Genomic DNA, 22,134 nt, shown 5'->3' with positions numbered 1-22,134 from the left:
AGAGTGAATTCTCAGCTTTCTTTGTGGATCCTCAAACATGAAGTGGTTGACAATTTCATGTCACAGTAAGCCTCTTGTGGACTCATCATTAAACCAAAGCTTTCTGTGCTTACATTAATTACAGCTTGGGTTTGCCACCTGCTTGCAGGCAATGTGTTTCATTTCAGCATAGCCATGGGAACCTTGCAGGAAAGGCTAAGGAGAACTCTCTCACTGGATAACCTGAACTAAACCAGTTTGAATTCAGAGGTTTGGGGGTGGCCTTTATATAAACCAATAAGAAAGTACAATAATTAAATACAGACTCTCAGCAGGCCTTGAAATACAGACTCTGAGCAGGCCTATGGCACATTTGTGCCATATGAGCCAGCTAGCTTCCAGTTTTTCAGAGTCCCTAAACAGGGTTTCTTGCTTTTCTACAGTGAATACACAAAGTTGAGTTTCAAATGACTGTGTAAATTATAAGAAGCCTTTTCCCCCCAATTGTTAGAGGTAATTTATATCATTCTATTCTAACAATGAAGCTGAATTTACAAGAAACAAGCTCAGTGAATTTGCTTTAGCTAGAGAAGGTTGCAGGTTTGTAGTAAGCATTTGCATTTTAAATCTTCGTATCTTTATGCCAGTTCTTTTGCTTAGAACAGTTGTCATGCAAAACTAACTTTACAGCAATTATTGTGAAAATAATTGTGATATTTTTAGTACTTGCCAAAACTAGCAGAAGCTGTGTCCTTCAACCACATTATAAATGGAGAGATTATTTAGTCTTTCACTAAATTATCACACATCAGTGTGATAATTTATGGCAGAATTTTTGTGAGAATGTATTTTGGTTTCTTTAGGATTTTGTATTTTATTTGGATCTGCATGACAAAAAAATGTCAGTTCTTTTCCAACACCTCAAGTCTTTTCTACTCTTTTCATCAAGAGATGTGACCAGAGTCAAACAGATTCTCCCTAGGCAAAAGTGCTTTCCCAGAGACTTTTTTACTATAGTGCATAGTACCTGTGCTCTGACAGAGGCTTGGCAAATTGAAAAGAAAAAAAAAAGTATTTCTAAGTATTTATTGTAGTACTTTCAATACAGGAGAATTGGGAGAGGATTTGTTGTTGAAGTCTGAAAACCTTGTCCAGCTGGTGAATCTCTGCAGTACAAGTGATAGGAAAAAGCAGAATTTTTACATACTTTGATATCAGCTTTAGCATTACTGTTAAGCCTGTTACTATAACCTCTGAGTAGAAGTAACAGTGCAGAAACATTTTGATGGTAGCTGTAATGCTAAGGTGGAGCAGGAGGACTATAGAGGCACCTCTGTTTTCCTTGCAACACCTGTGCGTTCCCCAAAACAGGAGGAATTCTTGTGCAGCTGTGAGCTGCTGACTTCCAGGCTGCTGGGCCTTCAGGGTGCTCATCTTATTTTTCAGTATGGAACTTGACTGAGGTCAGAACAGATTCCCCTGTCCATAACTGTTATTTCCAGAAGCACTTCTGCTTTCTGAGTTCATATCAATCTCTGCAGCATCTGTGGCTGTTCCAGTTTCTATGGGAAGCACCTGGCTGATGAACACCTAGGTTAAATAATACAGGGTTGGTTGCCCTTTAGGTCTGGTGGTGTGTTCCAGAGTGGCTTTTGCAGGCTAATACAGCCACATAGGATAAGGCAGCAGTTTGTCTTCTGCAATACAACGCTACAAACTGAGCACAGGGCAGCATTTTTTGAGGAACAGAACTGTAATTTGTTAATGAGCCTGAAGCGTTTGTCTCACAAAGCTTTTTGCTCACGCTTACAGAAAAACCTGTACTGTATGGCAAACTGCAATTGATTGTACCAGAGACTGACAGCTTTGCAAATCTCTGTGTCAACAGCCATTTGAGCCAGCAGGCTGGGCATGCTGAAGAAGAGAATTCCAGTAATCTGCTCCTGCCCTTATCTCTTGGGTAGAGCCGTTTAGTTTACAGCCTGTTAGAAATATGTGACCAGTTATCTGCTAGATTTATTACTTGAGCAAGACTCCTTAGCAACAGGTTTTTCCTCACAGTGTGCCAGCTACTGGGTTAAAAAACATATTCTTCCAAACCAAGTTGTAGTGTCCTTTATTTTTTGACAAATATTCTTAAAACTTTGCTTGTTGTCAGTAATTCAAGTTGATGTCTGAGCCTACAGAGGATGTGAAAAAGCAAAAAAGAGGAACTTGGTGGATAAAAATGGGGAATTGCTCGGGGCCTGCTCTTGCATATTTGTCCAGACTGGTTGTTTTTTGGTTTTAACATGTATAAAGTTACTTACATGTGTGCTTGGTGTGCATTGGCATCAGCATGACTGGGTCATGAGGTATCTGACTGCCTCAATGCAAAGCAGAAGTTCAATTTCAGATATACCTTTGTTAGTCATGCTACTTAACTTCCTTTAAGGGCTTTGATGATTGATATACAGTAAGAAATCTTGGTTTTGTTTTTCCAGAACCAAAAATGATAGCTGCAGGAAAATTTTCAAGTCTTTCCAGAAACGGCCCAGTGAACCACCAGTTCTCATTAGCTTCTTCCATGGATCTTTTGACCACAAAACCTTCACCAATTGAGCATCGCTCAAACTCCTTCCAAGGCATCTCTATCCATGGCACTCTGCCCAGGAAGAAGAGGGGAACAGTTCCCCCCAGGTCCTGTGATATGTTCAGCCACGTGGGAATGTTGCCTTACACCAGAGCATGGCAGCAGCCACCTTTTGGACAGGACGTTATAGAAGAGTACCCTCCAGAAAATGGAAAGAGCACTGAACTCCATGCCAGGTATGTTGTAAAACCTTAATTTACATATGTTACTCATGTAGGGATTATTACATGTTCTTCTAGGCCTCTAAAGGCCCAGTCATAGGTACAGCTGTTAACTAGAACTAAGTTAGGTTTTCTCCCTACTATTCAATTTCGGTCTTGATGGAAGACCTAAATAATTTTTAATGACTGTGTCTTGCCTTTGCATGTTTAAAAGGTATAATATTGTGTGTACTATTCCCATGGAGGAAATTTTTTTAAGTTACTGAATTGCTTTGATATGACCCTTTGCATTGTAACAGAGCAGTTTTAAACAAGAAGTCATAACTGTTCAAACTTGGTTTTGATTTGTATTCAATGCAATATGGATGGAGGGCTGAGGAAAAGAGAGTGGTGTTCCAGCTGCCTCACATCTTGAGTTACGTGTAGGCCTTCTTCATGAAAACTTAGTGGAACCCAATGTACTCTGAGCTAATGACAAATTATCCCTGTTTATTATTCCTGCCTGACTTTGTGGTTAACATATGCAAAGTTCTTGAGAAAGACCCATACTCTTTTAGCCATTCTTTCTTTTGGGAACTTATTATCATCACTGATATTTCATTGCTTACAAGAAGTAATTAATTTTGTAAATGTCCTTTTTTGTTTGTTTTGTTTTGATATTGAGTTCTATAAAATGGGAAAAAAAATGACCTGCTAACACAAGAAAAATTCAGTGTAATGCAATGGATCAGTTAAAGACATAGAAATGAGAGAATGTTTGGTTGCTTGGCTGGTGGAGTTAAAGGCTGAGAAAAGATACCCAAATTATAAGTTCTGAATTAGGATTTAGAGCCTTGCTGTGTCCATCACTACAGTTTTTTTTTTTTGTTTTCAAGTCTTGTGAGTGAACAAGAATTCTAATTGGGTAAGGTTGTGTATGTAGAGTGGTTTTCTTATGGTTTTTTCTTGTTCTTTATGGGATCAAGCTTTCTTCTCACCTAAAAAGAAGACTTTCTTCTCTATACCCTATTCATTTTAAAAGAAGAAAGTACCTGACTGGGTGTAGTACTCCTCTGTCACTGATATGTGAGCTTTTTTTTTTTTTTAATGAACTAGCTTTTAAACATCATTTGCTTCTTTTATTTACAAAGAATAAGCCAAACTGGTGAGAATAGGAAAATAATAATGAACTGGGTCATTCCCTAATGGAATTCTTCTGATTCTGAATTTTTTCTGATGACTTGGAGAAATTATCTTGTCAATTTTCAATGCAGTAAGAATGTGTTCTCTTCTTCATTTGTGAATGTACATCTCTGCTAGTTAGTTCAAGTAAGTTAGTACTTACTTCGTTGAGTAAGCTAACGAGTTTTAGAGTCTCTTGGAAATAATTAAATGCCCAGAGTTAGAATCAGCTGAGTTCTTGAAAGGTAGTTTTGTTAGCTAAGGAAGAATTCACTCTTGAAAGTGAAAAATTTCACTTTTAAAAGAGAATTCTCATTTTAGCATGTTAAACTAAAGCTGCTTGTGAATTACAAGTTCTTTATTATCTGACATTGATAATTAAACCTAAATAAAGTTTAATTGTAATTTCCCTTTGACCTAGTCCATGGGTTATTTTTATTTAGCTCTGCCTTGTATTATGGTACCTTTACTTAAAGGAAAATTGTTCAAATTCCCATCTGTTGCTAGAACCAGTAGCTTTTTTTTGGCCTATGTCATGTGGCTGTCATCAGTAAACCCAAAATTTCCACTGGATTCAGGTGATTATGGTCCTTCATGAGTGACATTACAGTTTAGCAGATTTGTGGCATTTTCATGCTTTTTCATTAATGCAGCCAAATGTCCCTCAAATAAACAGGACCTAAAAGCAATGCAGAATTATCACTGTCACAGTAGGTTTGAGTGAGGTGATAAAGCAGCTGTCAAAGACCCGTTTTGACAACCTATGCCATTTCAGTTGGATGTCAACAGTACTCAGGTAGTCTTGGGTTAACCAGAAGTTATCTCTGTGGTCTGGTACTGGCTCTGATACAAACATACTTGAATGCTATCTCATTGTGGAGATGCAAGGAATTTCTGAGACATTATAAAGAAGATGGAATAGGGCAAAGACGTGCAAATATCCCAGAGCAAAACTAGATTCCAGTATTGATACCATGCTGTCTGTTTCATGAGGCAGTGTGATTGCAAGAGAGAGCAGAGCAAGGGATTGCTTCTTGGACTGTCTGTCAGCTGACAGCTGTGGTATTCTCTGTTCCTAAACTCATCACCTCCACATTCAGCACTAAGTGATGTCCTCAAGTGCCATATCCAAACGTTTTTTACACACTTGCAGGAATGGCAACTCCACCACTCCTCTGGGCAGTCTTTTACAATGCTTTACAACCCTTCTGGTGGGAAAAAAATTCCTAATAAATGTGTTACTAATAATCTAAAGCTCCCTTGGTGCAACTTGAGGCCATCTCCTCTTGTCCTCTCATGCTGACAGTTGTTGCTTTATTGTTAAGCCAAACTACACACCAGTGAAAGAAGAGGAGAGGGGCATGAGGCAAATTCTGAAGATTTTTTTTTCTCCAGTTGAGGTTTGAGTTGAAGTTAGTACTGCAAGATACAAGAATCACAGAATGCTGTGAGAAAGAAATGTATCTTTGATACCCTGCTGTCAAACAGGTTCTAAGGTTGTTTTGTGGGGAGAGAAGTAATGCAAGTGGTGTGATGGGTTCAACATTGTGTTGTCAGTGAGTCAGGCTAATAAAGATGTGATCTTCACAATCAGTTAAAAGACAGTGAAGAAGAGAAGAGATACTCCTTTCTCAGTATTGGTAATTCCTCTATTGCCTGCAAATAGCCTGTATTCCTGTTGAAATAAAAAGGGTTGTGACAAAATTAAGTGAAATTCGGTTTAATAACAGCTCTAGTGGGAAATTGTAAATTGTTAAGAGGTCAGAAATAGGATCTGGATTTGCACAAAGTTGATGCTGTTGATGGCCATGATGCTTTGAAAGAATTTAATGTCAATTTTAGGATGGACAGTTTAGCACAGCAATAAAATCAAAGCCAGACACAATATCTTAGAAATAAGTTTATTAATTTTTTGTGCAGTTTGTGGAGTTACATGCCTTTTTTTAAAGCCCTTAGTATTTCAAAAGCTTTAGTGTCCATTTAGAAATTTAGTATTTGAAAGAAAGAAAAACAAGTTAATTTTGCCTTTGCCCTGTATGTGTAGTGTAGGACTCTTAGAATTTTGGATATTTTGGGAGAAACTGTGTGGCCACACATTTGCATTTAATCACTATCTCTCCTCTGCTGAGCCTACCCCTAGGAAGTGTTGAAGCACACTGTCTGCCAGAAATGATCCCTCTAAGTTTTCATGCTAATTAAAGCTTTAAAACAAAGTTGACATTAATTCACACTGGCTGTTTCACATTATACAGGACATTTGTGAGTATGTGCTGGTTTAATTTCTGTTTACTAGCTCTCTTTGCAGTAGCCATTTCATTTGCTGGGACTTGTAAAGACAGTTTTTTGTTCAAATTCCATTCTTTGTCCATACAGACATTTAAAAAATTGAGTCACTGATAAACAGTAGAGTTGTATTGTTCAAACTGGCTTGGAATCAAAATACTTCGTGCATTTCTCTACATAATGTAAAATGCCCTGGGTGCTTTGTTTTATCACTATTCATGAGAGGGCCTGACCTACCAACTGGTGAGAATTCAATTTTTTTTCCCCTGTTTTTGAAGCTTTAGTTTTAACTGTGTATGAATTTGAAGTGTTGAGTTGTAACTACAGAGCTATAATTTTAATCTTTTCTTCTTTGCTTCTGTTTTAATTTTCTATTCTCAAGTCCAGTAAATTCCTGGCTGTGCTCTAAGTCCTGATTGTGATTATACTTACAACACTACTGTTTTTATTGATGTGGCTACCAGCAATTCATTTTTGTAGGTAGACAAGGCATAGCAGCTTTTTTTTGCACTGCCAAGATATCAAGCGTGAATTGTCCATATCAGTTTTTTTGACATGGTTCAAGCATGTTAAAAAAGAAAAAAATAAATCTGGCAGGTGTGAGGAGCCATGGAAGACAAGATTTTTCTTGGCTTGATTCTTTCACTAAGGAAATGGGCAGACCAGTAGCTCTTAATGGGCAGACCAGTAGCTCTTAATGTCTTCCAATGCTCGTTGAACCTTATTGCAAAAGATCAAAATGTGATAAATAGCCTGTAAGCTAAAGTGCATTTTATAGACTGGCCCTAATTATCTACACACAGGTGCAAAGAATTCACTTATTTTCTGTAGTTCTGAAAGTATGGTAAGTGTGTGTGACTGCATATTTAGCTCGACTTCAGTCTCTTTTTTTGAGTACTGGTCAGCAGAGTTTTTTCCTCTTGTTTTTCTACGTCAGCTGTTTCAGATGAAGTGCTCTCATCTAGCACTGGACTTTGTACTGCTGTAGCAGAGAGTAGAGTAGATTAGTTTATCTGGTTGCTTAGGATGTTCTGTTCTCTTCTGAATTCCTGATCTTCAAGGCTCTGCATGTTTGGCTGGATGATCCTCACATACTTGTCTCATGTAACTCTCAAGGAAAAAATAAAAATATGTTCAATTTTAACCTTGACTGATGCTACTAACAGGGTAACTTCATCAGCATAAAGTGATGAAGCCTTCACAGCAGGCTCACTGTTCTCTGCAGTGCTTGTCCTTGGAGGGCAGAACATTTGGAAGTTGGCAAGGTGTTAGTCTTGTAGTATAAAGCTATGAATGACTGAATTCTCCATTCCCAAAACTGTTCCTGTTCTCTTAGTGGTATTACCACAATAGATCAGGCCTGCTGAAGTCCTTGAACTGACTGTTGAATTATAAAGGAAAAGAGTTGGCAAGGCTGTGCTTGGTGAGGAGAACACTATTCAGGAATTTGCTTTATCCTTGTCAGAATTTGCAGCCTGTTTTGCTTCCCCAGATGCTGCAAATTCTGCTTTTCTTTGGAATTGGAGAAAGGGTATTTGGACAGCATTTATTTTTTTCTAACTAGTGATTTTGAAAACATGATTTGTTGGATAATTTTAATTTGAATTAGTGCTACTTTTTATATTAATACTGTATGTACACTTTAAAAATGAAAAATATTTTTTATCAATTTTTTAATATATCAAGTAAAATAAATATTTTGTATGTTTCCTGTGGGGACTAAAGTGAGTAACACTGGGGGTTTTTTGTTTATAAAATTCAATGTAGTTCTTCAAGTATGAAAATATTTGCAAGATTACCAGGAAGAAGACCAGTATCTTGGTTCCCTTTTAAATTTTAGGATAAGATGGGGAGGAATTTTTATAAATGCACAGAATTTTGAAAGGAAAAATAGTTACAGTTTTGTTATAATGCCTGAAACTCTGCTGAGCCTACCCGTAGGAAGTGTTACCTCTTAGTATGAGTTTTGTTTTTAAAAAAACCTGAACCAAAATGTTTGTATGTGGTTGTGTTTCTTTAATAAGAGTAACACAAGTGTGTTGAATTTGGGGTAGTGAATATCTCATTGACTTCTTCCATGCACAGGTTTTTCCAATGGAAGAATTCCTTAGATGTTGCCAATGCTTCATGCTTTTTGTCACAGATTTTCCCATTCTCTCTCTTGTTTGTCCTTTTCACACGTGCACCTACAGATCTCTGCTGTCTCAGCGGTGGAGCAGAGCTACCCACTAAAGCTGGGAGACGTTTGTGGTAGAAGGAATGCTGTGTTGGATAAGCAGAGAATAGCTAATGTTATCTGCCTACATTCAGTTTCAAATCCTCTTACCCTTTAACTCCAGGGCTTTGTTCTGTTTTGGCTTGTCTACCTTTTCTTTTTAGCCTTTCTGGCCATTGTTGGGTTCACATTATTCTGTTGTGAAGTTCTGCTTCACCCCTTTGTTCCCATTTGATGCTCACATCCTCTTTCTTTGCTTGGTGGACATAGACCTGCAGAACCAAGCTTCACGTCTAGATTTTTATGGGGATTTTGGAAATCTGTCCATGTGGGATCTTCAGAGAGGGAAATGAGGAAAACAGGATGAAATGTTTCAAAAAGAGAGACCATCTCTCCAGTATTAAAGATGAATTAAACCACAGTCCTTCAGCTTCTGAGCAGAGGAACCAAAGTTCCTTATGGGATGAACACAGTTGTATCATCATTTGAAATTAATTGTGGGATCATGACCTTATTGTTAATGAACAACTTGCCAGGTAAACTTGAGCCCAAATCCTTCAAAGCCCCTATCAAAATTTGTCAGTGTTGTTTTTCAAAAAGTTCCTGAAAACTTTTTTTTTCTGGCTGTTTCTTCTTTGAGCAGAGGACACTATATGTGGTGGAAAGTTTCTTGAATTACTCCTTCTGTCACACCCAAAGTTCCTTCCCTGCCTCGGCTGTTTTCTGGTCTCTTTTGTAAGTGTTATGGAGTGCCCTATTCAGTTGTACCAAGGGCTATATTGCTTCCTCATCCTGCCTCCTGTTCATAGGTGAGCATTTGGTTTCATTTCTGTCCCTTTTATGCTCTAAATAGTAGTTAAATGTTACATAGGGGAGCATATTCCTAATGCTTACTTGCCATATCCAATGCAGAGAGGCATCTGATGTGATGAGATTTCTTGAGTGGGCTGAGGGAACTGACAGGGAGGACAATTCTTCCTCCCACTATTGTCTTCTTCAGTGCTAAAATCTTTTATTAGCATTCCTATGCTTCAGTCCAAATACACATTCCTGAAAGATCTATGAGCCAGGTGGAAAACCATACTTTGTGAAAAAAGTGTACCTAGAATTAGATGCATTTCAGATTAATAATGAAGACTTTGATTCTACTGAAGGTAGGTCAGTGGGGTTTTTTTGAACATGCCGTTTTCATTTAGTAAGGTTATATTGATTTTGAACACTTAAAATTTAGTGGCACTGGATTCAGGATAACTGTACAGCAACTGAAGCACTCACTGTAAAGATTGCCAGCTGAAGATATAGGTCAGCAGCACATACATAAAGGCAACAGCCCATATATAATCCAGTTTGTACTTAGAGTGTCTGTTTTGGATAAGCAATAGTCTTGCTGCCCGACCATTACTTTCATAGAATAGGTCTTGGGATAAAAGATTTAAGAAGGGCTTTGAAGGACAGAGTTTTGTCTTTGGTAGGCCTAAATGTTAAGGAAAATAGAGGAAAAAGAATGGAGATGGCTAGTCTAAGCTTTTGACCAGGTTGTAGAAACTGGTACTGTGTATGGTGCAGAAAGAGAAATTCTTCTGGAAAAGGTAGAAAAAATGGTGTAGATTTTTCTGCTGCAATAGGTTAACTGGAGCAAGTTAGAGGGATCCAGATTGAAGTGGTAAATGTAAATTGCTGCAACATTATCTCTGCTGGGGCATTCTGAATAAATAGGATTGAGATTTTATTTAATCCAAGGAAAAGTACATTGGATCTCTTCTGGAGTTTTAATTACTGGAGTCCCTGCTGTTCCTGTGTGAGCTGCAGGTCATGGCACAGTTAGTCATAGCAGTTTGCACTTGTTTCCACTGGTGTTGGAATGAGTCATGTCCATGGTGCTGTGCAGCTGGAGGCAGAAGGGCGGAATGCCCTCAGGAATGCAGCAGAAGTGCGCGTGTGAAGCAGAAGCTGCTGGGGGATAAAATCAGTGGATCTTTTGCTCTAGTTTGCAGTACAAATAAAATCAGTCTGTGCTGCATACACTGAAACACGCCATGTCCAGCATGCTCCGACTTGCACCTTCATACTTAAGTAGTGTGTATTTCAAACATCTACAGAGATGGAGAGATTTCAAAGACACAAACTGAAGAAGGCATGTGATCCATCTGGTCATTTTACAGCAGTTCTGTCTGTGTTAGCAGCCATGCAACAGCTTGGTACATTTTCAGGGTCTCAGGCTCCCTTTGGAGCTCTGTTGTCTTTACTCAGATTTGGCATTGGCACTGTTGGTGTTGGAACTATTGAGAAGATAGTTCTCGTGATTTCTCTTTCAGTGGGGTAGAAAAGAAAATGTCCCCAGGAAAAGTGCCTTTAAAATAAATGGACAAATATATTTTCATGTATCAAATACTGGCAATGTGTCCCAATGTTTTTCCCACAGGTACAGCTATAAAAGTGTGAAGTAGCACAAAGCTCTCTCAGGGCTAATCAGTTTCTAACACTGTAAGAATATTTATATGGGAGTTGAATGATAGGGAAGATTTGGGCAATTTGATGATATTGTTGTGTCTGCACTGACTGCACTGCACTGAAATTCTGTTAAAGTTATCACAGCTAATTGATAATTGTAGCTGATTTTTCTGTGAGGATGCCAAGGGCCTGGAAAATGCAGATGCTTCATACGGCCTAGTGTGTAATGGTCTGCAGGATTTTTTATAGCAGCAAGAATGAGAGGAGGTCATGTACAACGTTAGAAAGGTCAAGGTTTTCATAGAATCAAACAGCTAAAGATTACAGCATATCTGCTTAAAGATTTTTTATTGAAGCAGTCCTATAGAGAACTATTGGACAAACTGCAGAGTGAAAAACAGATGATGTCTGAGTTACTGAGATTCTGGCTATTCTCTAGCACTCACTGAATTGAATAGTGGATGTTAGGATTGAACATCAGGATTCAGCTTTTCAGTTCCAGCATTGATTGTGATTATGTAAGAATTTTATCAAATATTTTAGAAGAGTGACTAGTTACTAGGATGTTAAGGTTTTCTTTACCCAGTTTTCGTGTTTGGTTGCTCGTTGTCTTCAAATCCATGCAGGATTTGAAACTGGCAGTATGACAGTGTTTAGTTTGCCATACCAGAAGTATGATTCAAGTTGCTTACAGTGATTTTTTTTTCCTTCATTTTAGCTAGTGACTGTTCATGGTGACAACTTCAAAAAGGCTTTTTTTAATCTTTCAATTCTCCCCACACATTTGGCCATTGTTCAGATGTGTTGGGAAGCAGAGAAATAGCACAATAACAGCTGAATTCTGTCCCCCTTTCTCATCTCAGTCAGCTCCAGTTATATTTTGAAGGAGTCCTCATACAATGATTATTCCTATTTTCTGGGAATTTATGTTGTTTCTCATAGTGGTCAAATGCATCACTACTTGCTCATAGACAGTCAATGCCAACCAGTATGACACCAAACTCTTCATTGTTGCAGCAAATGTTGCTATGGGGAGAAGAAGAGGGAAGCAAAAGAGCCACTTCACGTTTCTTGTTTTCTCACCTTCATCTCTTTCTGGGCTTGCTGAAGCACCACACTTGTTTGCAAGCTCTGTGTATTTTCTTGGCCGTAACAGCAAGAAACCCATACGTGAAAAAAAAGCACTTAAGAATCTTGATAAGAATCTTGAAACTGGAGTGAAAAGAAATTGAGATCATTTCCAAGGACGACCAGGGACAGATTAAAGGGTTGTATGTCTGCAAGATCAGCCAGCATTGAAAAAGGGGTTGTCAGATGTCAGTCTCTAGAGAGAATGTGTTTCTGGCTAGGAAAAGCCTCAGAATCATGAGGGCTAAGATTCTGGTCAGATATTACTGGAGGAGTGTTTTTGCTTCCACAGATTCCACATAGACCTTGTGTGTGTGGAAGAGGTAATAGAGGGTTTACACTACTCAGGAGAATGCTTTAATTGCATGTAGCAAGTCAGGTTCTTTTTTTCTTCTTTTTTGTTCCTATGATTAAAAACGTGCAGGAAAGGGATTTTGTTTTGACATGAAATGAGGTGATAGCAAGAGGTGGCAGCAATAGCAATACCCAAAATAGGTGTGGGAGTCTGCTTGCATCCCTCTCAGGAAATCCTTTCTGTGGCAGAATGGGTAAAGAGCATGAAGCCAGTACTGTGTGTCCTACTGCACACTTACCTCAGCTTGAGGTCTTCTGAAGACTTCTCTGTTCCAGGGTCATCATTCTGTTATAAATAGGCTTTTTATCTGAGTGGAAGTAGGTCTTATCTGATTATTAGGAAACCAAAATGTACAATAAAATCCAATAATAATAAAACTGTGAGCCCACAGTTTACACAGGACTGGTTGACTTATGTGCACACTCCAATCCATCATAAATGTTGTAGGTAAACAGGTGCAAATGAATACAGCTGTAAAGTCAAGCTTTTTATGAAGACAAACATTAGCATTACTTGAAAGGTAATAAAATCTGATGAAAGATAAGAAAATATTATTGAAACCAACCTTCAGTTAAATCGATTCTAAGAGATGGCAGAACCTGCTACTCTCTTTCATCTGATCTGTTAGTCATCTGAAAGTATTAATTTTTTTTCTACAGATCTTCTAATCTAATAAATGAGAATGTGGGTTCATAATTTTTTAAGATTCTTTAAGAGGGAAAATGAAAATAAAGAAACATCATTGCTAACAGAGAGCTGAGATTCAGGAGTTAGTTTTATTTGGTTACCTTCTAGTTATTTGGGCTAACTGCTTAATCTGGTTTTCAGTATGTAATGAGATAGTATTGAGGTGGAGTCAGATGACAGGAAAATGCAGTAGTTAATCTTTACTATTAGTTACTACACATCAATGAAAGTTACCATTCCTTGACAATAACTTCAAAAAATGTGCACAAAGATGAACAAGGGAAGATGGGGGAGAGAGAATAGATCAGCTTGGAGACAGGTATCTGAGATGAACAGTGCTCCAACATAAACATCTTTCTGTACGACTCAGGATGAATAGCAGGGGTTTGTACATTTTGTTGTGGGTCTGCTTACCAGATAAAATACTACAGTTCTTGTGAAGATACTTGTTTCACCATCCATTTCCCAAAGCCAAACATTTTCAAAGCACTTCTGTCACATGGATGCTGAAAGGAATGCAGGTCACTACTTCCTCTGCTCTCTTCTGCATGTCCTGCTTTATATACCAGTAAATAAACTGTTTTGTCTTGAAGTTTTTCTACCTGTTTCCTTTTGCTTTGGCTTGATCTGTCCTAGAGAACATTTGCCTGGTAGCAGAAGGTGGAAGGGAGCAGTGGAGTCAGTAGGAAGGCTGTTCTACAGGAGTGCAGACCATAACAAGACACATTCACTGCCAGAGTAAGCGGGTTTATTCTTTCAGAGTGTGTTGCATAGGCTGTGCTGGTAGACCCTTTGTCCTGAAAGATTCCACAGGCAAGTGAAGAACTAAATTGAGAAGTTTTTCAGTAGCATTTGGTACTGGAACAACTTCCCACTGATCATTTGAATGCTAGAAGAAATCAGGTGTGCTTAATGACTTTGCTGAACTGATTAAAAATGGGATTTTTTTTTCCAGTCAAATTGAAAAGTATTGAGAAGAAAAACGTCTCTTCTGTTTCAAAGCTTTCTTTTCTTTCTCCTTTGTGCTTCACCCCTGTGTTCTCTGCTGTGCTTGTACATGCTTTATGCTCATACAGTTATCAAGCTGATCCTTCTTTGTATATTGCATAGGAAAAAGTTTCAAATGTTCCAAATTTTATTTCCATTGACTCCAGCTTTTTATTCTTTAAAACATCAGCTGAGAATACAATTTTACCCTTGATAAATACTGAGATAATATGAAACAGCAATGCATGATACAGCCTGAACAGTAGAGCACCATCATTTTATGTGGAAGGCTCGGTATTCTGGTATTCTGGATTAAAAACTGTTAGAGAACCAGACTAAAATTTGAGTATCAAATAATAACATTGTTTCAGATCATATGCAGTTACATTCCAAACAACATGGGGAATTCAGAGACTGTTTTCTGGATTGATTCATTCCAGTGTAACCCAAATTCTACATTTTTGAAGCTCCTTATTGGGTTTCTAGTGTTACATCTTTGCAACAGCTACCACAAAAAAGGATCCTGTTTCTAAATTTATAGAGATCTGTTGTCCATGTGGCAAACTAGATTGCTGTAACAAGTGCCTGATCCCTCTCTAAGTTTGCACGGTTTTCATTGTGCCCGCTTTATGTTTGTAGTTAAGGGCAGTACCATGTGTGTCATCCCAGCTTCTTAGAAAACATCCAGTCATGTCCTGCAAACTGTTAATCTGCTAGTTCTCAAATAGAAACAAATATACAAAATACTCTGAAATAGAAATAAAAATAAACATGTATTTTATGGAGAGTTGTAACAGTGCAAGGCTCTTCAGTTAGGCTTCTGTGCCCTTTGCCATCTGTCTGTATAGAAAACCTTTGATGAGATTTTTTTTTTTAGATTAGGGCAATGACTTGATTATCTGATGTTCAAATAATTGTGATGCTGAAATTATGATTATTTTGAGAAGTTCTTCTTTGTATGTATAGAAAGTGAATGTAGTACTTTCCACTTCCTCTGAGCAGTGCCCTCCCCATGCTATCAGAGGCAGTAGCTTACACAGAAAGACATAAAAGCAAAGAAATAAATTCAAAAGCCATTGAGAGAGCTCTCTTTTAAATTTATTTCAGGTATTTTGAGTGGCAAGTAAGTATTCCAGCCATCTGTTGAAATATCAAGATTTCTTTTTTTTTCCTTAAAATGATGTAATTAATTTTATTTCTCAAATTAAGTACTATTGGCTCCACTACATGTCCTTCTAGAAGAAACCAGTGATCTATATATTTGTTAAAAATGAGATAGTGTAGGCTATAAAGCTTTAACACACAAGTTTTAACAAGGATTTTAATGTGACCTAGCAGCATATTGCTCATATTAATGCATCTCTTCAGTATGAGGCTATATTTGGACTTACCATTTTTTTGTTTGTTTTTTCTCTCTGTCCTTCTCTCCTGGCACCATTTCCTTACAGAGATCAGAATATTCTGGATCCTACGTTGGAATATGTCAAGGTAAGGTACTGTTTCTTACCCTCAAAATATTTGATTTGGTCTATACCCAGCACTGATAGAGCATTTCCAGTTATTTGTAGGTACATAGTGCAGCCATCTGTCTTTTGGTACAGAGAAGCTAAATATGAATGTCAAACTGTATTCTTACAACTTCAGTGAAATACTTGTGGGCATTGTACTTTGGGTGTAGGTTGCATTTTTACATGGGGCTTCTTTACAGGTACATGGTGACTGCCTAAATTCTTGCTTTGGTTAAAAGAAGATTAAAAGAAGTTGTATTTTTTGCTTGTGGATTTCTGGGGAAGTAAAGAAACACATCTGAAACTATAATAAAAATGTCAAATTTAGGTTTACAGTTTTAGCACTATACTTACTAAAATTATAGGTAAAAATTCACTTCTGGTCCAAGAAGTGGCTGCCATAGGAGACTCTCAGAACAGCTGCTGGATTTCTGCTCTGAGCAGGTAGTTCAGTGTTGGGAGGTCCCTGGCCTCAATCGCAGCCTGGAGTTGGGATGGTAGAGAAGGTCAAAAGCCTTCTCAAGAGTGCTGTGGAAGAGGGGATGCCAGAGGCATCGAAGTGGTGGACATGTTAATTGCTATATTTAATTTACGCTCTCGCACTGTGCTGTACCGAGTATGCTGTTACAGTTTTAACAAAATGTGACTGAGTGGAAGGCAGAGGTATCATGTGCCAGTTCATCAATATGTGTCTTGTCTTGTTTCAGCAAGTTCTGTATTATAAATGTGGTTTCTGGGCTTTTCAACTTTCCTGGTAGAAGCTTGTCTTGGACTCTTGTCAGTAGCAGTGGTGCTAAGCTTAGTTATTAAAACTTTGATGTTGAGGAGGAAAGCCTGGGGAAAAGAGACTTATAAGGGAGAACACAAGGGTTACCAATCTCTTCCCCTTCCTTTTTCAGTTTTTCCTGTCTATATCCTTACCTTTAGTGAACTTCGAGTTTGGATCCTAGTTCAGTGGTTTTATAAGAGGAATTCTAGACAAGAAATCTCAAACTACAACTTTGAAAAATATGCAGAAATTGCTTTCTTATAAATATAACTCCCCAAAACATTTTTCTTGTCTGTAAAAGTCTCAGTTACTAATAAAACTGCTTCTAAAAATGCTTCTAAAAATGTGTTCTTACACAGAAATCAGTCAATCATAAATAAAGGAGGTCTCTCATCAGTTGCCTCTAACTTTTTTTATCAGTTAACCTTAGCTGTAAAAATTGTGGGTGAATTCATACCAACAGGATTTTGGACTCCCTTTGTTGGCTTCAGTTTTACCAAGTATATGTTCATTGTTTTCTGTAACTGACAGTATAGTAACTGTTACAAATTTTCCAGATCCTCAAATACATTATGGTGGCAGGTATAAACTGCCAAACACTAACCTTCTCAAGCTGAGAAAATGGATTTCTGCAGCAACGTTTATACCACCATTGCCATTTGCACAGGTCTCTTTGGTGTGTAATCTGCACATCTGTAGTTTGAGCTAGCAGGTAGGCTTTGACAGACATTGCTTAAGTAGTAAAAAAATACCTTTAAATGAAAAATGGATAGTAAGAGAAGAGGGAGAAAACAGCAGGAGTACTTTTGGGAGTTGTATTTTGCTGGTTCAGGATATGAAAGTTCTGAGTAGCACATTTATATTTTCTGGTGCACAGGAAAATATAGTTAGTGTTGTCTCAACAGAGAAGTGTTGATTTACTGAATGAAAACACATATAAACTTGGGTATGAAGCATATGTGATGTATCTCTCATACAAAAAAACTCACACTAGAACTAATTGTACATGGTAATTGTGAAGTCTTGATACTGATTCTTGTTTCTCTCATGTTGCTATTCAGGCTGGAAAAAGAAGAGAGACTTTGGATTAATTTGCCTTGAAAGAATTACATTATGGTGAAAGTAATACATGGCACAAATTTAAGTTGTGTTGGGGTAGTTCGGCTGCTGGCAATTCTACCCAAGAGTTCCAGTCCCAAGCAAATTGTACTGTGTCAGGGCCCTGAGGGCACTAATTGTTCTCAGGTGTCCTGGCCAGCCTCACTTGGGATTTCACCCACACCCACTTTATCAGGCTGCACAGTCATACCTACTCTTCTTCAAGACAAACAGCTAGTTTTAAACTAGCTGGATTTAAAAAGCAGTTTTACAGAAAGACCTGGGCACGGACCAGTGTGCTGCTTTTGGTTGTGTGCTGGTTCACAGTGAGAACATCATCATGTCTGTTGTGGCCATAGTGACTACAAGCAGATAGACTGATGGTAAACTTCAGAGCTGAGTGTAGCACTTTGCTTTTTAACAAACCTTTCCTTGCTGAAATCAGGTGACTGAAAGTAGTATAAATAAATCCTTGTATTCAGAAAAAGTCTGAACAGAGGAAAGGCAAAATAAATTGGTTTTTTCTGCTGTTTTATTCTGTTCAAGATGCAAGACAGAAAATACTAATCATAATTTTTTTAAGACAATGTTCTCTATAGATGAACTGTGGTGTCTAACTCTCTAAATTACTTTGCTCACAAGTTGGAGTTTACTATGTCTTGAATATTGCTGTATTAGTTCATTCAAGATATAAAGAGAGCTAATTATGCAAAAGCAAGTTCTAAGGGGGGATGAAAAATGTACTCATTTGCTGGAGTCTGAGTAGACTGAAGTGTCCATATGGCTTCAACTCTTCCTTTGTATTCACAGTGCTGCTGGAACCATGGTCACAGTTAAATGGCTCTTTCAAAAAAACCCTTTTATGGTAGAAGTGAAAACAGGCCAGACTGCTTTGAGTTAGGCTGCTACCCAATTCATGAAAGAGATTCAGGGACACAATAGCACGTTGTACATTCTGTGAGATTTTTACAAGTTTTATGAACCAAATAATAGATCCATTGGTAGCCTCTGCAGGTTCTTCCCACACCCTGAGCCTGCACATCCACAGAACAGATTCCTGCAGTAAGGGAGAAAGAATCAAGTGCTGGCAGATTAGAGTGTGTCAGAGAGCTTTTTGTGAGTCATTTTGATCAAATTCATGTGAACCAAAGATAGCTTTCTGTCCCATTCCTATTCACTAGAAATACTTCAGGATCTTTTTATAGAAATCTGTGCTGTAATCATTGAAGCTGTATCAGGGTGAAAAGAAAAAAAAGAGAGATTTCTTTCTTCCTATCAGGGAAACCTTTCAAGCATTTCCTCTGGAAATAGTGCTTAATAATTACAGAAATACATATCAGCAGTGAGTTGATAAATATTACTAAGGCCTGAAATTTTGGAGTTATATTTTATTCCATTAGTGGAAAATGTGCAGAATTTATGACTGTCTGCTCAGCCTGGTCATGAGGGAAGTTTATATTTAGATTCAGACTGGAAAAAACTGTTGCTGGTTTAAGGAAGTTCCAGCTGCAGAAAAAGAGTTTCTTGTGGACTTCTGTTGAAGGATTCTTGTTTGTCTCAGCCTCACAGTATTAATTTTTTTCCCTACTTTTACTCTTCCTTGATTTTGTTAGAAAACAAACTGTGATAGAAATTACTGTCATTCATCATGGATTTGGTTAGTGCAACTGAAAATAAAATTCTGATGACATTCCAGTGTGTTATCATTATCTCTAGCTTTGCAAAATAGGACAGTATTTTGTGGATTTAATTCAGCTTCAGGGAACTTATATCAAGCTATGAGATTTATTGATGAAGTTTGTATAGCTAATTGCACAAATTCAATATATTGTGGATGCCAATCCAATGTAGGCATGGGTGTTTGACTCTCACAATTTTACTCGCTGAAGATACTACGGTAAGAGTGTGATCAAAAGTAAAGTTTATATGTGTGTATGTAAGTTCAGGAAAGTTTAGGAAAAAAATCTGTGTCAGCATGACAAGTAGCCACAGTTTGGGAAATAATTTTTCCTGATGACAGTGAAATTTCCTTGCAAGGAGCCTTTTTTTAGACATGGAAATATATCAGAGAAATCCCCACCTCAGTGGAACCCTTGCCAAGTGCAGTGCATTGCTCTCTGCTGTGTGTCACATCCTGCAGAGACTTGCCTGCTGCAATGCGAGCTGGGGCTTGTGAGCACATTTGTTGGGTTTCTGTCTTGGCTGACAGCATTAAGTAACAGAGCTGGAGGAATGCCTGCACTAAGGCACCACATGATCAGGAGGTTCTTTTTGAGTCTCTAGGGTGGTTTAAGGACTTCTTTTCCACACATTTTGCAACTGCAGCAAGGACAACAGTATCACAGAAGGTGCAGTTATCAGATGGAATGTGGTTTTTTGAGGAGAGAAGCAGTATGCCCATGTGGCCAACTTGGACTTTACACATCTCTGTCACTACGGATTTGTCATCTGACTCAAAGATCATCAGTGATGTCAGTAAGGCTTCAGACAGACACATTTCCTCTTTTTTTATGTTTCTCTGCATAGCAGGAACAGAAGCTTCACAAACACTCCACAGCAGTTGCTTCTTGTATGTAAGCTGTGTGATTCAGACATAAAAGATTCTGTTAGAGCCAATCTAATATTAAATGCACGTAATTTTCGGTCTCAATGAAACCTTCGGTTTGATTTTTGAAGGGTGGTTGCTGGTTGTGCACTGCCCTCTGCTGGAAAAGAAACACTTGACTGGATATTTTTAATCGTGTCGTGGTTATTCAAATCACATTTCATAATAATTTCTTTTTAACTCTCGTAGGACCCTGACTGTTGGAAATTGGTTGCTTTTTCTCAAGAGGCACAGAATCAGAAATGGGGGGTGGGGTGGGGTGGATTTTTCCTCTTCTCCTTGTCATCAAGTTATAGAAGTAGGTCCTAGAGCGTGCCCGTGAGATTGTCAGAATAGATGTTCTGAGGGCAACTATTTCTTTAAGTATGTATGATAATTGTTCCTAAAACAATTTCATCAGCCCAGGAAAAAATTTTTAAAAAGGACTTAAGGAGTTATATATATTGTTGCAATTCAGCAGCTCGAAAGTATTTAATTACCCTGAAATCATGGTGGGAATCTTGCCCTGTTCTTCTGGAGTTAAAGAAAAATTCTCTTATTTGATATAATGCAGTTATTCATAATTAGTGGTGTAATATAACACCCAAGTTTCAGTATTTTCTCATGTTGAATTTTGTTTGACCAACAGGCTGGTCTCTGGAAATAAGATTGTTTCAGCAGTTCTGTAATGTGTTGGCTGCAAAGGGATGAATAAAATGTAAGCTGTGCTTGCCGTGAATTATGCAGGAATTATGATTCTGCAGCTCTGCACGACAATGCACTTTCAGTCTACTGTCCTACTTCATGTTTCCCTAGAACACTGAACCCCAAGTTAGCCTGTTCCTGTTAGGAGCTACTTGCTCTTTCCCAGCCCCCATTTCCTGAATGGCCTGGCTAGCTCTAAGATCTGGGTTTTTCTGTGGTTGGTGGGGTTTGTGGGTTCTCTTGGTTGGTTGAGGTTTTGGGGTTTTGTAGATCAGGGGTGAGGGAAGTTAGTGTACTGTGAGAAGGAATTTTTTTTTCTTTGTAAATGATAATCCTTTTATTAATTGAGTCAAGTGGATAGTGGCTTTCTAATTATTCTGGCCTTCATTATGAAGTCTTTTAGCAGTACATTCCCCTTTCTTGATGCTGAAATGGAGTTTGGGGTATTTTGCTTATGGGAACATCTTCTGTAATGCTGAGGGTGCTTTAGTAAATATAAAATGCTGATAATTCTTAGAGCAGCAAGCATCTTTGTGCATGTTAATGGTTAATCTTACATGTTATCTTACCATGCATTTGACCCAGTTAATGTCTGTATTCTACTTCTTCTGTTATTACTCATTAACTCTCAAGTGATGTCTGGTCTAGAGTCCTCAAAAAACAATACATGCACTGATATTTGAGTTGAAAACTATAAAATTACTTTGCTCTAAGTTCCTTGGCACCAATAGTAACACTGGTGGCAGTAGCTACTTAGTTGAACTTGCCAGTACCTTTGTTAGAGGATCAGTGACTACTATCAGGTCTTACTCACAGATGAGAAACATAAGCTGGAAAGGTCTGAATCTGAAACATGGGATAGAAGTCCTGGGGTACAAAATACTGGTCTTATTTTATTTCCAGTGATCTTGTGAAACTTGTTTTTAAACTAATTACCTGTTTTCTCCAAAATATTAATCCCAGTGGCTCTCAAATGCTGAGAGTTATCACAGAACGGTTTGGGTTAGCAGGGGCTTAGTTACAATCCCCTGCCTTGTGCAGGGACACCTTTCACTAAAACAGATTTCTCAGGGCCCCATCCACCCCTGGCCTTTTGATAATATATCCAAGTGAAAATGTCAGTGAAAGCAAATATGGGTACGTGGTGATGTGCATTTACTTGTCAAAGAAAGAGGAGAAAAAAGGGGTCTGGTTTATAGCTTTCATCTTTTTGAAGATGGACTAATAGCAAAAGCTGTCAGCTGTTTATATTTAACTCTATGCAACACCTTACTGTTGATCTTTCACTGTCTGTAAGCTCATGAGCCACAAGGGGGAGTGAGAATATTATGTGTGGAGAACAGATGATGATGTTGATGACGAATTTTTTTCATTAAGCATTTTGGGTCTCTTACTGATAAAGCCTTGAGAGGTAAAGCTCCTCATCTCTCA

The 22,134-nt window shown here is 38.1% G+C and overlaps 1 protein-coding gene across 5 annotated transcripts in view; it reads left to right on the top strand.

The window, feature by feature from the left end:
* Positions 1 to 22,134, top strand: part of BCAR3 (BCAR3 adaptor protein, NSP family member) — an 81,388-nt gene that overhangs the window by 31,421 nt on the left and 27,833 nt on the right. For all 5 annotated transcript variants that reach the window (XM_066555299.1, XM_066555297.1, XM_066555298.1 and 2 more), the window contains 2 exons: positions 2,463 to 2,787; positions 15,488 to 15,527. In XM_066555299.1, coding sequence (XP_066411396.1) covers positions 2,463 to 2,787; positions 15,488 to 15,527 — 365 coding nt within the window. The remainder of the gene's footprint in view (positions 1 to 2,462; positions 2,788 to 15,487; positions 15,528 to 22,134) is intronic.

This window comes from Molothrus aeneus, chromosome 9, assembly GCF_037042795.1.
Source record: "Molothrus aeneus isolate 106 chromosome 9, BPBGC_Maene_1.0, whole genome shotgun sequence".
Classification (NCBI taxonomy): domain Eukaryota; kingdom Metazoa; phylum Chordata; class Aves; order Passeriformes; family Icteridae; genus Molothrus; species Molothrus aeneus.
This window is presented reverse-complemented; position numbering and strand designations above follow the sequence as displayed.